Source organism: Thunnus thynnus, chromosome 24, assembly GCF_963924715.1.
Source record: "Thunnus thynnus chromosome 24, fThuThy2.1, whole genome shotgun sequence".
Classification (NCBI taxonomy): Eukaryota; Metazoa; Chordata; class Actinopteri; order Scombriformes; family Scombridae; genus Thunnus; species Thunnus thynnus.
The window spans coordinates 19,779,089-19,794,982 of NC_089540.1; the positions used below are offsets into that span (position 1 = coordinate 19,779,089).

At 39.0% G+C, this 15,894-nt stretch overlaps 2 protein-coding genes across 2 annotated transcripts; both read left to right on the forward strand.

The window, feature by feature from the left end:
- The first annotated feature begins 879 nt into the window (after positions 1 to 879).
- On the forward strand, positions 880 to 7,645 carry si:ch211-207l14.1 (neurofilament medium polypeptide). Its single transcript, XM_067583842.1, has 4 exons — positions 880 to 1,978; positions 5,309 to 5,539; positions 5,948 to 6,046; positions 6,824 to 7,645. The coding sequence occupies exons 1-4, from the start codon at positions 1,658 to 1,660 to the stop codon at positions 6,929 to 6,931; spliced, it is 759 nt and encodes a 252-aa protein (XP_067439943.1). The 5' UTR covers positions 880 to 1,657; the 3' UTR covers positions 6,932 to 7,645.
- Positions 7,646 to 8,597: 952 nt separating this feature from the next.
- LOC137177498 (vesicle transport protein SFT2B-like) lies at positions 8,598 to 15,894 on the forward strand. The gene is made up of 8 exons (XM_067583858.1): positions 8,598 to 8,812; positions 10,551 to 10,640; positions 11,168 to 11,253; positions 11,472 to 11,553; positions 12,304 to 12,339; positions 12,474 to 12,532; positions 12,903 to 12,932; positions 13,772 to 15,894. The coding sequence occupies exons 1-8, from the start codon at positions 8,744 to 8,746 to the stop codon at positions 13,806 to 13,808; spliced, it is 489 nt and encodes a 162-aa protein (XP_067439959.1). The 5' UTR covers positions 8,598 to 8,743; the 3' UTR covers positions 13,809 to 15,894.

The window sequence follows — 15,894 nt, forward strand, 5'->3', positions numbered from 1 at the left end:
AATTTAATTTTTTATCAGATTCATGAGATAAAACCAACAGTACCATTGTTCTGGCACTGTCCAAAAAAGAGAAAAAATGCTGTTTTATGTGTCTCTTACAAAAAAAAGAAAGAAAAATGGTCTAAAATTGTAAACAGGGCTGCAACTAACTGTTATCATCAATTAATCTGGCAATTATTTTCTCTATTACTTGTTTTGTTTACAAGATATCAGATAACACAAAGAAACGCAGCAAATCATCACAATCGAGAAGCTGGAATCAGGGAATGTTTGACTCTTTTTGCTTGTAAAATGATGTAACCGATCAATCAATTGTCAAATGATAATATCATTCTGTTGATCAAGTAATCGATTAATCGACTATTAATGAATGAAAAACTTTCAAAGTAAAAGCATCTGGCTGTTCATAAGGAATGTATCTCTCTTGTCAAACAGCAATATTCCCGAAATAATCACATTTCCTGAAGAGTGGAAGAGTAAACTCCAAAATACGATAAACTTTATTGGTCCCACAAAGAGAAATTGTACAACAACACAACAACAGATGCATGGTTTTAACAAATAACTTGTAAAAACTAGAATACTGTAAACATTATGAGCATCTACTACAAGTTGAAGCATTAAAAAACATAAATAAAAGGAACTACATATTATTTACAGTGTATAGATACACAAAATGTCACAAATAAATGATAAAATGATAAAGTTACAGTGAAAAAATAAATACATTTAAACATCATAGAAATGTTTCAGTGGTGATTTATAAAATTCATTCCTACATGTGTAGCATTCAACGTACTGTAAAAGCTCACAAGAAAATCAGTTTAAAAATACAACGTAGCATCCAGTAGAAGTGACACTAAAGCCAAGACACAGAAGATCAGTTACGCCGTTAATCAGCTAACTAAACTGTTATTTAAACGATGAACTGACTCTCTTCTTTCTCTTCATTCTCACCTCTCACCTGGTTTGACACAGATACAGTAAGCCAGGTGTAATCTCCCTCCCTCTGGCTGCTTGCTTCCTCTTGTGTTTCAGTAAATGGATTAACAGCGTTCGGCTGAGAGCAGCACAGAGAGCAGAAAGACACAGCAGGCAGACAAAGCAGCACTGAAGAGGAGGAAAGAAGCAGTGAAAGTGGAGGAGCTGGAGGCTATTTTGGACTTTATTATTTGTTTGCATGGATCCGATTGGAGCAGAGAGAAGTCGGCAGTCATGTCTGGATTTGTGGATCTGTTGCTCAGATAATCCATCCATCTATTGCTTCTTCATCCATCCATCCATCTGTCCCTCCTCGTCTCCCTGCTGTCCTCCTCTCAAACTGCCAAATGCTAACTGAACCAAACTGCTCTTAACGTAGCTGCAGTGTAGAAAGACATTGATAAACCTGGTTATTAATTTGTGTGGATATGATTTGGCTGAGCTGTGATTAACGTTGATGTAACCTAGCTTGGCGGTAATTTAGTTTTGTTATAATTCATCATGGTTGCAAACGTTAGCCTGGCTATAATATACCGGGGGTTGTACCTTACCAGCATCTGAGTTGTAATTTAGCTTCGTTATAATTTTTAATTTAACCATATTAATAATTTAGCAGAGCTGTAACTCAACATAAAGTTTGTTTGTTATTAAATTAGCTGTAGTTCATATTCTTGTGATGGATCCAAATGGAGAGGAAGCTGAAGTGTTTTCAGAGGAAGAAGTCCTGAACCCTTTGAAAGCAGAGGAGGAAGATGAGAGTGAGGAAGGAGAGGAGGAAGAGGAGGAGGAGGAGGATGATGAGGAGGAGGAAGTTGCTCGGATCTTCAGTACCTGGATACAACAGTACAAAGGGGGAGAACAGCAGAGGACAATCGGAGAAGAGGAGGAAGAGGAGGAGGAGGAAGGGGAGGCAGATGGCAGGAGAACTGGAAGCAGGAACAGCTTACAGCCGCCGGCTCGGATAAGGATGGACCGCCGGGCGTCACTGCCGTGTCCGGTGAGAAAACACAAACCTGCAGCTATTAAAATGAGAAAGGTCTGCAGTCTTACAGACTTACATGACACGCCCCCCCAACCCCCAACCCCCAACCCTCCACCCATGACCCCTGACCCTAACCATCTCACTGCTCATGCCTAAACCTAACCAAGTAGGTGTGTCATGTAGATACTGTGAGTCCGCTGATAGACCTATTTGACTAAAATCAACAAACATGGTAGTTATAGTTAACTAACGCCACAGAAGTTCCGAAGAAAGATTCACATTTACCATTTGCGAGAGTTCACATCATCGACAACTCAAAACAGTCGTACGATTGGCGAGTTAGTCCAGTGAGTGTTAAAAAAAACACTGAAAAGCTTTGATAAAAATGTTAATTTCAAGTCACAAAGTATGACTTAGATTTTGGAAGTCAGAAAATGGTAACTATGGTAACTCAGAAAGAGCCTTTGGTGTTAGTTGTTCGCACGGTTACTTAAGACTGGCAAGTTTTCAAACCATTAGACAATCAACATAGCAACTAATATCTTCCTACTAGACACTAGAAGACTTTGAAAAGACTATTAAAAGACTAAAGTCTGACATCCTTTCACATCTAAAGACAGTGTGTCATAAGTCACTGAGCTTTTGGTCACAGACTATAAGATTTTGCAAAGATTGGGGATCTTGCAGGGTCGCTATTTACAAGACTACGACTAGATTCCTTTTGAGATTATTTCCCATCCTGCTCGTGGTGGAAAATTACAAGAAGAAAACTGTTGAATAACGGAGCAGAAACACAAGCAGTTTTTTTTCACAGCTGTTCTTGTGTATGCAGTGGTTTTTCCTTCTGCACTTTATCATGGTACAAATCAGATGACACGTCAAAGAGGCACTTTTATTCACTCCACCAGTTTCTTCTCTTTTTCCACAGTCCAAGAGAACCGAGACTTGTTCACATTCTTGCATCTCCCTGAAGCTCCTGCCATGTTTACTGTCTACCTGGTTTGCTGGTTCCTGTTTAGTGCTGGAGAGAGTGCACCTATTGGTTGCTGACAATGTTCACGTCACTGAACTTCACTATTTGCATGAGCCAAACATGTTTGATTTTATTGGAACATCAAGATGAGACAAAGACTGACTTAAGGCAGCTCAGACTGGGTTTTATGACCACCTTTCACCAAACGATCAAGATGATGGGAACACGCCACAACTCTCGCAAAACTCTTATGATTTTATTCCGACTTTGGAAATTTGTCTGCAACAGTGAAATTGCTTGAAAAGTCCTTTGGTGTAAAGCTGGCATAACAGAGACTAGATGTAAGGACCTGGACAACATTTCTGACTGAAATCTATTACTTTCACGAGAATCGCTGCAAACCACAAAGACCTTTCGTGTTGCGTTCACACTGTCAACCAAATACAAACCCAACAACATTGCTGGGCCTTCAAAAGAACAGAGTCCAAAATGGAGAAAGCTATCATAATAACGGTTCTGCTCCATCATATTTTATACATTTATAACACTGCTCCCCAAAAAGACCTCCAAATGCAACTCCAGATACATGGTTTGATCATGTGACTCCATAATGACACAGGTCCGTTTTCTAATCTGACGCCCCTATCGGCAGTGATCAGTAGGACAACATCATTTGTCTGTACTTTCCAAACCGTTACACATCACTGTTAATTAATAATAATGTTTTCTGATGTGACAACACTGTGGTTAAGGTCTGGTTAGGTTTAGGCACAAAAACCACTTGGTTAGATTTAGGGAAAGATCATGGTTTGGGTTGGAAATGGGTCATAATGACATCATCATCATCATCATTTTTGGGCGACCAACATTATGACCTGTTCTGTCATTTTTCTCGGGAGGACTCTTGAGTCTGAAGTGTCAAGGACAGTTGTATGATTGCAGAGTTGGTCACATCAAATGTCAAAATAGCATCTTATCCTATAAATTAAATTAATTACTTTGAATGATGGAGTTTGACTCCCTGGGATGCAAGGAATCGATGGTAACGGTTTGGTGAGAAGTTGAGGCTTTCTGAATGGGAGTCAGTTGGAGCAGCTAGCAGCCTCAAGACGTGATAGCTGCTGATTGGTTGGCTTGTGCGACCTACAGTTACCCAAAAAAAAACTTTCTCTGCAAACATCATCAGAGACATTTATGTTTATCATCAGAAAACCCAAATTGCTTGTCAAAACTGGTTCTCCAAATTTTGATGAAGTTCATTATGAAAATGGCTTTATGATGCGTTCATGTCAAATTGGTTTTCAGATGTATGAGTCAGCTTTCTGTACACTTACACCTAGACTGTGCTGACCCTGCAGCAGATCTACTCTGGAGCAGCCAGACTGGTCTGATCAGTTGATTTAATCAGCTAGTTATGTCCTCAGGACTCTTGCAAGGTTCAACTTCTCCTCAGAGCCTCCCCATTTCCATTTTTAGATGCATTAAGAGCGTTGAGATGTAAGGAGGGCAGCTCAGTTGGCTCAGAGCTCTTTGGTCCAGTTGGGTGTTAAATGGACTCATGGCCACTAATGAGGCTTTTGAACTCATAGTCTTGTTTATTTTTGCCAGTGTTGATTGGATTTTAGGATCAGTTAGTTGTTCTGTTCTTAAAAATTAAACATTGAGCCTTCTACTGACGAGTCACAAGCAAATATCAGAGGAAGAACTAGAACTTAGAGGAGGAATAAAATGAAAATAGAGAATGAGTTACATCTAAAATCTACTTAACTGTCAGTGGATGAACAGTTGGATGCACTGGAGTTGGTGACCACTCACTCCGTCCAGGATTTCACAGATTGTTGTGATTATTGCTGACAAAAATGTTTGATTTTGCAGCAGCTTTTCTCAAAAATTGAAATGTTTTATGTGCTCTTTTTGCAGTAAAATCGCAGAAATTGGGAAAAAGCAAAAGAAAATAATGTGATTCTTAAAAAACTGCTATCAACGAAGAATCACGTAATCATTTCCTTGGATAAAAGACATCCTGCATATCACAGAAAGTCAGTGCTAATTTTTCAATCTATTTTATGAACATGAGAACCATAAACTCAAAGTTACATAAAGAAGAAATACTGTACTTGAGTTCAATTCACTGCACTGCAATAACATAAGTTACCACATGAAATGCCACAATTGGTCCATATCACAAGCAGTCTGTTGATTTGGACATTTCATGTGGAAAAGTTGCAGTAATTTACCAAAACTGCAAGCTCTCACAAATATTACAGAGATCTCTTGAATTTGTGTTAATTATTGTAATCACTAAATCACAATTTCGTGGAGTTGGTGACCCCTTTAAACCTGTTAACCAGATAAACTCTCTCTGTGTCCAGGCGACTCTGTCGTCCATGCAGCTGTCTCGTCTCCACTCGTCAACCCGGGCTCCGGTGACGGCGAGGGTTCTGCTGCGTCGCTCCTCCTCCTCCCGCCGCCTCCTGCCATCGCCACAGGAGGCCGTCGCTGCTCCTGTCCCTGAGCGAAGACGCTCACTCATTCCCACAATCCCTGAGGCCATGGCGCCTGAGAGGCGGGGCCTTTTCAGGAGACGCAACGTCATGTCGATGGTGGGTGATGTTTGTTATTTGTTTGTTTGTTGTTTTTTTAGATTCTTGTAGAGATTTAGATATTCAATTGATTCCTCTCTCATGTCTTTATGCTAAATATGAAGGTACAATTAGCTGCTTGTTAGCTTAGCTTAGCATAAAGACTGGGAACAGGGGGAAACAGCTAGCCTGGCTCTGTCCAACGATAACCAAACCCACCAACCAGCTCCTTAAAGCTCATTGATTAAAACGTTTAATTTACTTCATTGGAGTGGAAATAGCATCAAACAGAAATACTCAAGTAAAGTACAAGTACCTCAAAACTGTACTTCAGTGGTTACTTCCACCACTGGTCAGAAGGCAGCAGAAAACAACATGAACTCTTGTTTTAGGATCTTTTTGACTATAAAGTGTGTGTGTGTGTTGCAGAGCGATGCAGACAGTGTGTGTCTGATCTGTCACAACGACTTGAGTCAAGGAACCGGCGGCACCAGAGAGCTGCAGTGTACACACACCTTCCACAAAGAGGTAACACACACACACACACACACACATTCAATCCCAACAGAAGTATGTTTATATATATATATATATATATATGTTTCACACGTTTTAAGGACATTTCCAAAGAGATGTGAAGAGTAAATACAAACAGCTGTCATGTATATGAATGTTGATTTGTATTCATATTTCTGTACAAGGTTCATCATGCACAGTTGTTGAAATAACTGCCTGAATGATGTTATTTGAGTAAAAAGGGAACTTGCAGTAGTAGTTACTGTTGCTATGGCAACATGTAGTTTCCTGTGAAGCAACAGGCACAACCAGACTGCCGCTTCCACATCTACATTTGTGTTTCTATCATGAATTAATTTGTATGCTGCTTTGGACAAACAGCGTCTGTCAAATTAAGAAATACAATATCAAAAAAAGAAATATATTTTTTTTGTTTGTTTGTTTTTTTTATTTTTTGTTTGCTTGTTTTGGGTTTTTAGTTTGTTTGTGGCCTGGGGTATATATATATATATATAAATATATATAAATATATATATACATGTGGACAAATTAGTTATTTTTTTCACCATGGCAACTCCTGGCCTCTGTATATGCATGTACATCTACACTGTGTAATTAACAACCTCAATTATCAGAAAAATCTGCTTCTATTTTCTCTTCGTTCATATCAGGACTTTTACAGTTGACCCAAGAGAATAAATAAACATCATTTTATGGTCTCCATTTTGGTTCTTATGAATTCAAAATGTTGATAAGAAAGTATCTGATGTTGGTTCTGTGTCTCTGCAGTGTATAGAGGAGTGGCTGTGGAGGAAACAGTCCTGTCCCACGTGTCATGTTCAGGTCTCCGTGCCGCAGCCCGTCTACTGGGACTCCACCCGGGTCAAAGTCCCATAAGACCACCAGGAGGGCAGAGTGACATCATCAAACTTACACTTGAAACCTAAAGCATAACACTGTGACATCACTGACGTTCCTGTAAAACTTCCAGCAGCTAACCGTGACACTGTTAAAGTTTTCTAAGTCTCATAAAATGTAAAGCTTTGGACCGTGACATCATTGAGTCCTCTACAACTTCCAAGTGTGAGCCGTGACATCATCAGTTAACCGCGACATTGTTGGTTTAATGAAAACTTAAAACCTTGGCCTATGACGTTATTAAACTGCCATAAAAGCTCCGGTGGCGGACCGTGACCTCATCTTAGTCTTCTTAAACTTCAAGTAGTGCACTGTGACATCATAACTCACTTAAAATGACCAGAGGTGCACCGTGACATCATCACAGTGCTCTGATCACCACCAGGAGAGAGTGATGTCATCATTAAAGGTTCCTAAAAGCACCGGGAGGGGACAGTGATGAACGTGACACACATAAAGATATATTATTCGAAGAGATTAATGCTCCAGTCTGAATTTATAATGGTGTTTAATAGCTGTGTACATATTCATTAATGGCCAATTTTAAAGCTGATACCACTGTTACCTCACCTAAGTGTGTGTGTGAGAGTGTGTGTGTGTTAGCAATAATTTACCAAACTCACTTTGTTTTTACGAGTTTAGATGTGTTTCTGAATTTAATGATTTTTGAATAAAGTTTGGTGGAACAGAGAAGGAAGAAGTTTTCAGATTTCTTGACTTGATTTCATTTCACTTCACACAAGATGTCTCCTCCTTCACTGTAAAGTCCATTATCAGTGTATCATGGATGTATAAAGAGAACTGGATGCAGCGATGCATGAAAGCTGATCAGTGGTGCATGAAGCCAAAAAAGCCACTTCCTGCTGTAAAGAAGTTACCCTAACCCTAAGCCCCCAGGAACAGCACTGGGCTTTAAAGCCAAACTGACAAAGTGGTCAAACCAAGTAATTACATCACCTGATTCTATTGGACCCAAAAAGGACAGCAAAATGACTCGTTTCATTTTCAGAATTTGATCCATTTTGTCTAGAAAGTCTAGAAAAGCTGCACGATTTAATCATTTTAACCTCACCGAAGTTAGCCGGAGGGCTAAACAGGAAGTTAGCAGTTTCAGCCGGTGGAAGTCTCTACTGTGACACTCAAAAAAATGTATCCACCATTTTACAACCACTTCTCTTCCCATAATTGTGTGCAGGAAAAGTGCTTTTTGTGCTCCTGTTGGACCTGGAAGTTGTAATTCCACAGTTTGGCCACTATGTCAAATTGGCTTCCCAGGCTGGCGCTGTTCTTGGGGGTAACAGTGTTTGTGCACTGGAGGCTTCAAGTTTCCACATCACACTCATCTAATCTTAATATTGGACCAGGATTGGCTTCCAAACTAGTTGTGATGTCATGAATCCTGCTCCTTAATATCAGATTTTCAGTGAACTCAGAGAAACTTTCCTCCTTCAGCAGATGAATAAAAACAAACTCTGCACAAACATCTGCAGTGAAGCTCAAACATCCAACTGTAGGAACAAGAAGAAAAACACATATTTGAGTGGAGGGAGACTTTAAAAACAGTATTTATGTGCTCAGTTACTTCTGAGTATGACGGTGTTGAAGAAGAGGAAACAGCGCCCCCTCCGCCGTCATTGTGGTCGGAGGCGGTACTGCAGGCGGAAGTGCTGCACCTGTTGAAGCTTCCTCCTCTCGGTCGCTCAGAAATCTGCTTAAAAAAAAAACACCTGAGAAGCTTCTGCAGACTCGCCGAGAGTTTTGTCGCTTTTCAGGCAGCAAGAAAGCGACTTAATGGACAAACTGAAGAGGGTGTTGAGCGGTCAGGATGACGGAAACACGGAGGGACCGGGAATACTGGAGGTGACGTCACCAGCAGCTCCGTGCTGTTGTTTTTAAGCTCTTTTTTTTTAAACAGAACATCTCAATGAACACAAACTTCACCTGTTAATGTGATATTATCTTATCAGGGACTGAACCAGCTGTTTCAGGAGACAAATTAGCTAAATGTACTCTCAAAAAACTTAAATTTCTGCTTTTTCTCATTGTCATATGTGTTACAGCTTCTCTACAAACCACATGTTCTTATAACAACCTCACTGTTTCATTAATCTTTACTTAATTAACACCAAACACACTTATAATTAGTGGGGGAGTTATTAATGGAGGAGGACATAGAGCTAACATTATTCTTACAGAGGATCTTAAACAACCCCTTACTTTCTTTTTTCTATCAATTTCTTCTACAAAACAAAGACGTACAATGAAAAAACGTCACAATAAACCTTAAAATTAACACAAACTTTACCAGTTAACATCATATTAAGTTATCAGAGACTTAACCTGCTGTTTTAGGTGTACCACTTAGTTTTATGTTCTTCAAAAAGCTTTAATTTCTGCTTTTACTCACCATCATATGTTTTATAGCTTCTTTACAAACCACATTTGCTTTAAAATAACTTTATACTTTAGTTCATCGTTACTTTATTAAAGCTAAACACACTAATAATTAGAAAAGGAGGGACATAGATTTAGTATTATTCCTCCAGAGCACCTTAAACAACCCCTTCATTTCGTTTTCTTTCAATTTATTCTAAAAAAAAAGACGTTGTTGATGTTGGAATAAACCTCAAAATTAAGAATTAAAAATATAAATGAAAAGTTAAACCTTTTTACAAACCACATATACTATAAAGGAGTTCCTTTAACACAAAACACTACAAACTGCTGATAATAAACATTAAACATTTCATGGCACAAAAAAATCATAAATTCAATAAACTTCTGCTGAAGTTTCAAGAAAAATAAAATAAATTAAAAGACTAGTTTATCTCAACACATGATGATTTCCTTCATTAATCTCTTTAATCCATTTATCTGTTGACAGTTTATTGAGCTATCAGCCTGTTTTCACAAATATTAATCAGTACAGAACGGCTTCAGAGAGACAAAAATGCCATAAAATTCACCTTAATCATCATTTTTAAGGTTTATTAACAGATTGTGTGTTTGCCATTAAAGCAAACAAGTAATTAAGTTCCTTTAATTGTCAATTTTATCACAAAAAACTATTACTACTAAAACTAACTACTACTAAAAACAATTAAAAACTTTCTGTGTTAATGACTCATTAATATAACATCAGATGTGCATAAAAGCCATTTAAACTGTAAAATTATAAGAACCAACCCATGACTTTGTCCCTTTTTAACCCCCATAGCCTGTGTTGTTTTATTAACCTGACGTTAACTGTCTGTTCTGTTTTCCTCTCTGTGAGCACCTAAACACACCTGCTGCGTTCAGGTGCTGCGATAACTTTAAACGTTACTGAAACCGACATTAACAAACCTCGTCAGGTTGTTTAATTCACTATTTAGTTCACACAGATAATTTAACTTTATTAAGGCGACAACAAGCAAATAATATATAAATAATATATAATATGTTGATTATTTTCTCAATAATTCATTAATCGTTTGGTCCATAAAATGCCAGAAAACGGTGAAAAATGTCTGTCACAGTTTCCTTAAGTCTAATCTGACGTTTTTGTCAGATTAATGACTTTAACGATTCATTTTCAATAATGATGTCATCTCTCCAGAGAGCCAATCAGGCGTCGACGCTGGCCTGGGGGACGAGGATGAAGGGCTTCCTGATCTGCTTCATTCTGGGCGCGTTCTGCTCCATCCTGGTGAGTCGCTGCGACTGTAACTTCCTGTCGTCTCTATGGTAACAGCCTGTCTGACTTCCTGGCATTTTCAACAGTCTGTCTTTTCCACCTGTTTCTATAGTAATGGCTTTTTTTTTTACTGTCGGTATCTGTGAAAACTGTTTTTCCCGCCTGTATCCATGGTAACAGTCTGCCTGTCCTTTTCTTACTGTTTCTATGGTAGCATAATGTGTGTAACAGTCTGTCTCTCTCTGTCTTTTCTCTCTGTTTCTATAGCAACAGACGTCTTCTCTTCCTGTCTCGTATCCATGGTAACAGTCTGTCCTCCTCTCTGTTTCTATGGCGATTGCCTGTCTGTCTTTTCTGCCTGTCTGTATCCATGGTAACAGTCTCTGTGCCTAGTTTCTATAGTAACTGTCCCTGTCTGTGGTCATGTTTGTCTCCATGGTGACAGCCAGTCCTGTATTCATGTCTGTATCCAGAACAACTCAGTCCCTGTCTGTCTTATTGACTGTTTCCATGGTAACAGCCTGTCTGTCTGTATTCAGGGTACGTGTCTGCTGTGGCTCCCAGGTGTTGGTCTTCCTGTGTTCGCTGTCTTCTACAGTTTGGGAAACATCTTCGCTCTGGGCAGGTACCGATTACCCATCATCCCTCAGGGCCGCATAGTTTTAACAAAGGGAACCGTTGCTCTCTGGTGGTGAAAGTTGCCAACTACAGAGCCGACTGCAATCTGGATTTTTAATTTGTTCACTTTCATTTTTCATCTTTCAAACTTCAGTTTAAACGTTTCAAAACTTCCTTTCAAACGTTGCAAATCTTTGAGTTGAAGTTTCTCCGCTGTGGTTTCAGCACCATGTTCCTGATCGGGCCGCTTCGGCAGGTGAAGACGATGTGCGCTAAGGAGAGAGCGCTCGCCACCGTCATCATGCTGGTGAGAACAAACACGTTTTCACTGTAAGATTAAATATGAATGAAAAACACTTTCAGACTTTAAATCAAACAATACGCCCCAAATTTGACTGTTTTAAGACAAAAAAACTGTAATAAAATAAAATAATTGGGATTAAATATTCTTCACCTGGATTACATATGTGACAATGTAGAGAAGATAATGTTATTAACAATATTTTAGGGCTGCAACTCTGCCAATTATTGTCTCGATTAATCGTTTTGTCTATAAAATATCAGATAAAGGTGCAAAATGACGTCTCGACCAACAGTTCAAAATCCAAAAATATTCAGTTTATTATCATATATGACAAAGAAAAGCATCCAATCATCACATCTGAGAAGCTGCATTTCCAAAATCCAATATTTAACAATAGTTGCTCACTAATTTTCTGTCAATCTACTAATTGATTACTTGTCTAATTGTCGCAGATCTACAGTATTTAGACCGTAATGTATGGAAGTTAAAAGCAACAGGAAATTATTATTTAATATATTTTTATTTTTATTGAATTTTGAGGATATAAAGTAATTTTCACAGATTCATCACACACAAACATAAACATCTCGTTCATAAATAAAGAACATTAAGGAAAAATAGAAGAGAAGAGACAGAAAATCAAAACAAGTAGATTATAAACTAATAAACACTCATGTGGTTGCAGATCTTATGATAATAAAACAGGTAATAAACAGCAAACAGCTGTAATTCTTCCTGTCTGTCTCTCTGCAGGTGTGTCTGGTGTTGACGCTGTGTGCTGCTTTCTGGGTGAGAAACTATTCTGTTACTAATATATTCATAAAGTTAAATGACAATAGTTGTTATTAATAAATATTAATAAAGTTTATTCTGTCAGTTTTCTTTCTTTTAACCTCTTTCTCTCTCTCTCTGTCTCCATCTAGTGGAAGAACAACGGTCTCGCTCTGCTGTTCTGCATCCTCCAGTTCCTGGCTTTCACCTGGTAGGACACACACACACACACGCGCACACGCACGCACGCACACACACGCACGCACACACACACACGCACACACACACACACACACACACATGCACGCACGCACACGTATGCACGCACACACACACACACACACACACACATGCACGCACACACACACACACACATACACGCACGCACACACACACACACACGCACGCACACACAGACACATGCACGCACGCACGCACACACACGTATGCACGCATGCACACACACACACACACACGCACACACACACACACACACAGGTAAACACACACTTAATTGTCTGTATCTGAAGTTATTCTGCTTTGTTGTTGACATTAAACAACTTTTGCTGCTGTTTATACAGGTACGGCCTCTCATACATCCCGTTCGCCAGGTAACACACACACACACACACACACACACACACACACACACATATGTGATGTCATCATTGTAGAAAAACATGTCGTATAATATAAGAAAATCCTCCGTAGCGTCTATTCAAGTCTTTCTGAAAAGCTGAATCGTGTTTTCTTTCATATCGTTATTAATATAATTAATGTATAAATGTAACATATTGGTATAAATGACGTGGTGCCCAACCTGAGGGTCGGGACCCTTAATGGGGTCCCAGGAGAAACCATAGACTACCCCAAGATAAGATGAGATAATAGTGGTTCAGATGGTATAATATCGTCAGGCATCGGGCAATTGATGGTTTTATTCCGTGTAGTGTTGCCATGGTGACAACAACCTCCACAACGTGTCGGGCGATTCTGACCAATAGGAGAACAGATGTAAACTGTAAACATGTTGTTGGTGAAACTGTGAAAGAGGTTGAGAGTTCATGGCGCCATGGCAACCAGACAGCCAGTATCATACACAACGCATCGGACGCCATTGTTTGTTTACATTCTTGTTCTTGGCTCCTCCCTCCAATGACATCACGCAGGTTGTGAAAGATGGTGAGCTGTGATTGGTCGGATACCAAGTTTGTCACAATGACGTCCGATCAAACTAAATACAGCAAAGTTAAACAATTAGTAATAATTAATGATAATAATAAGTAATATAAAGTAAAAATATCAAACAGGGTTGAAGCTGTAAAGATGAGCTGACGTCACGTTTCTATTTTAAATTGATTGCTAATTATACTGATTGATTAATTGATTATATATTACTAAAATAATAAAACTTCAGTCTGAGTCTTTGTCTCTTCTTTGTGTCTTTCAGGGACGCCGTCCTCAAATTATTTTCAATGTGTGTCTAGACCCCGCCTCCTCTGTCATCTGACCAATCAGGAAGCAGGATGCCGTGTGGTGAGCAGGTGTCATCCCTTCCATTCAACCTTTAAACCTGCGACATCAGAGGTGGTTTCCATGGAGACGAGTTATCTCCACACGGTGTCACATCTGGACTGTTTATATTTATATTTTTATATTTTAATGAAGCTGCACAGTTTTTCTACATTTAAGAACAAAACAGAAACGACTTTAATGATTTAAATGAAGAAACAATAATAACAGAAAGAACATCATCAAGTTAATTTAAAGTAGAGATGCAAATATTAAGACATTTCCTTCATCGATAGTCGGCCACGTTAACAATCAATTATCGATTGATCATTAATCATTTATGAAATACTGTTTTTAAACCACTCAGGTGACCTGAACATGAAGAATTTTCAAGAACAGATCAAATAAAAACCAACTTACTTGAATGATAAATTAAATAACTCCTTCAACAAGATCATTTTCTTCTGTAAACAGAAACATTACTGATATTTTAACTTGAGCTGCAGGTTTTAAACCTGCTTTAAATCAGCTGCAGCAGATATTTCTGTACATTTACATTCCCTCCTTTAATATTTTGCGCCTCTAAACCTTTAAACCAACCAAACAAGCAGTAAAAATAAATATAAATGACACAATTCGACTGTTTAGTGCCTAAAACTAAAATATCCTCTTATGTGTCTGTTTTAAAAGAGAAAAGTTTGAGGATTAATTTTAGTAAAGAGCAGCTAAAAGGTGAACCAGGATCTCAGGCTGCAGCTCATCAGAGTCGTTATCATAACGAGGCTGTAAATGTGATGTAGTCGTGTACTCCAGGGTGTGTCAGTACACTGTGATGTCACTGTTGTGGGCGGGGTTACAGGTGCAACACTTATATTCCCTCATCTGGTGTTTTGATGATGGTGATGGCTGATTGATTAGCAGTGATCCTTCCCTCTAAAGGGGGACAAGTGGACCGAAACCATGCCAGCAAAATGCCCCCCCCCCACAGCATAACGGAGCCCCCAGACCCCCTCACTGTCGGGGTCCAGCACTCAGACCTGGAGGCTCTTGAGCTCCTTTCATACTGGACAAAAAAACCCCACTAACATCTGGCTTTTGTCTTTAGTTGGAAAGGGTACAATCGGCATTCATACCTGGGTCACATGACTCTGCGTGATCACTAGTCTTTATCGGCTTCAGCTCCGATCTGCAGTGGCGTAAACATGACACCTGCGTAGAAACGCTAATTTTTTCCTCTTTTTTTGTTTCTTTTTCCTGTGTTTCTACCTCTGGACGCCTGTAAACAATATGGTTTCACCCATATGTTTACATACGGTCTCTCTGTAATGTTTATGTAGTATTAGCATGCTAGGCTAACAGTCCGTCAGCTGTGTGACTTTAATTTCGTGCTGTGACGTCTTTCAGAGGACACAAACACCATAAACACACCTGTCAGCTGCCCTAAACCAGAAACATCGCAGCTAAACCGTATTTTTATACGGTCTATGGGCTACACACACAGCACGGCATGGCTATGCTAACGATGCTAGCCATGCTAACTAGCTGCTAGCCATGCATGGAGACTGGAAAAAAAACAGAAAGGCAAACCCGTCTACTGGCAATGTGAAAGGAGTCAATCGCCTATTTTTAGCGGGTTTACCTGCGTTTAAGAAAAAACCTGCATATACGCACTAATTAATTTCTCAAATGTGCATTAATCTTTGTAACGAGGGTTTATGTTTATTGACGTCGCTTCCATAGATCTAAATGCAGGCGTCACTTTAGTCACTTAGATCTTTTCCTCTTGCATCTTTAAACAACTGGACCTGCTCAGCGTATTTATATAATATATATATAGAACATGATTGGATGTTAATTGCTTAATTGAACAGCTGTGTGGAGCATTTTCCTTTAATTTGTCCCCCGTCTGTTTAAAGTCCAAATAATTTCAGAAGAAACTTTAACGTTATTTCACTCAAAAGTCATTTCAGTTTCTGTGTCTGAAGTCTGTAAAATGTCACATTTCACTTTTAACTGTGTGATTTTATTTGAATAAATATTTATGTCTGTATTTAAGAACCA

What these genes read in the sequence shown, in the direction of transcription:
- si:ch211-207l14.1 (XM_067583842.1), top strand. Translation starts at nt 1,658, where the DNA reads ATGGATCCAAATGGAGAGGAAGCTGAAGTGTTTTCAGAGGAAGAAGTC. An exon ending in GGGCGTCACTGCCGTGTCCG is followed by an intron (nt 1,979 to 5,308) that starts GTGAGAAAACAC and finishes CTCTGTGTCCAG; the next exon opens with GCGACTCTGTCGTCCATGCA. An exon ending in CACACACCTTCCACAAAGAG is followed by an intron (nt 6,047 to 6,823) that starts GTAACACACACA and finishes GTGTCTCTGCAG; the next exon opens with TGTATAGAGGAGTGGCTGTG.
- LOC137177498 (XM_067583858.1), top strand. Translation starts at nt 8,744, where the DNA reads ATGGACAAACTGAAGAGGGTGTTGAGCGGTCAGGATGACGGAAACACG. An exon ending in AGGGACCGGGAATACTGGAG is followed by an intron (nt 8,813 to 10,550) that starts GTGACGTCACCA and finishes TCATCTCTCCAG; the next exon opens with AGAGCCAATCAGGCGTCGAC. An exon ending in CGCTGTGTGCTGCTTTCTGG is followed by an intron (nt 12,340 to 12,473) that starts GTGAGAAACTAT and finishes GTCTCCATCTAG; the next exon opens with TGGAAGAACAACGGTCTCGC.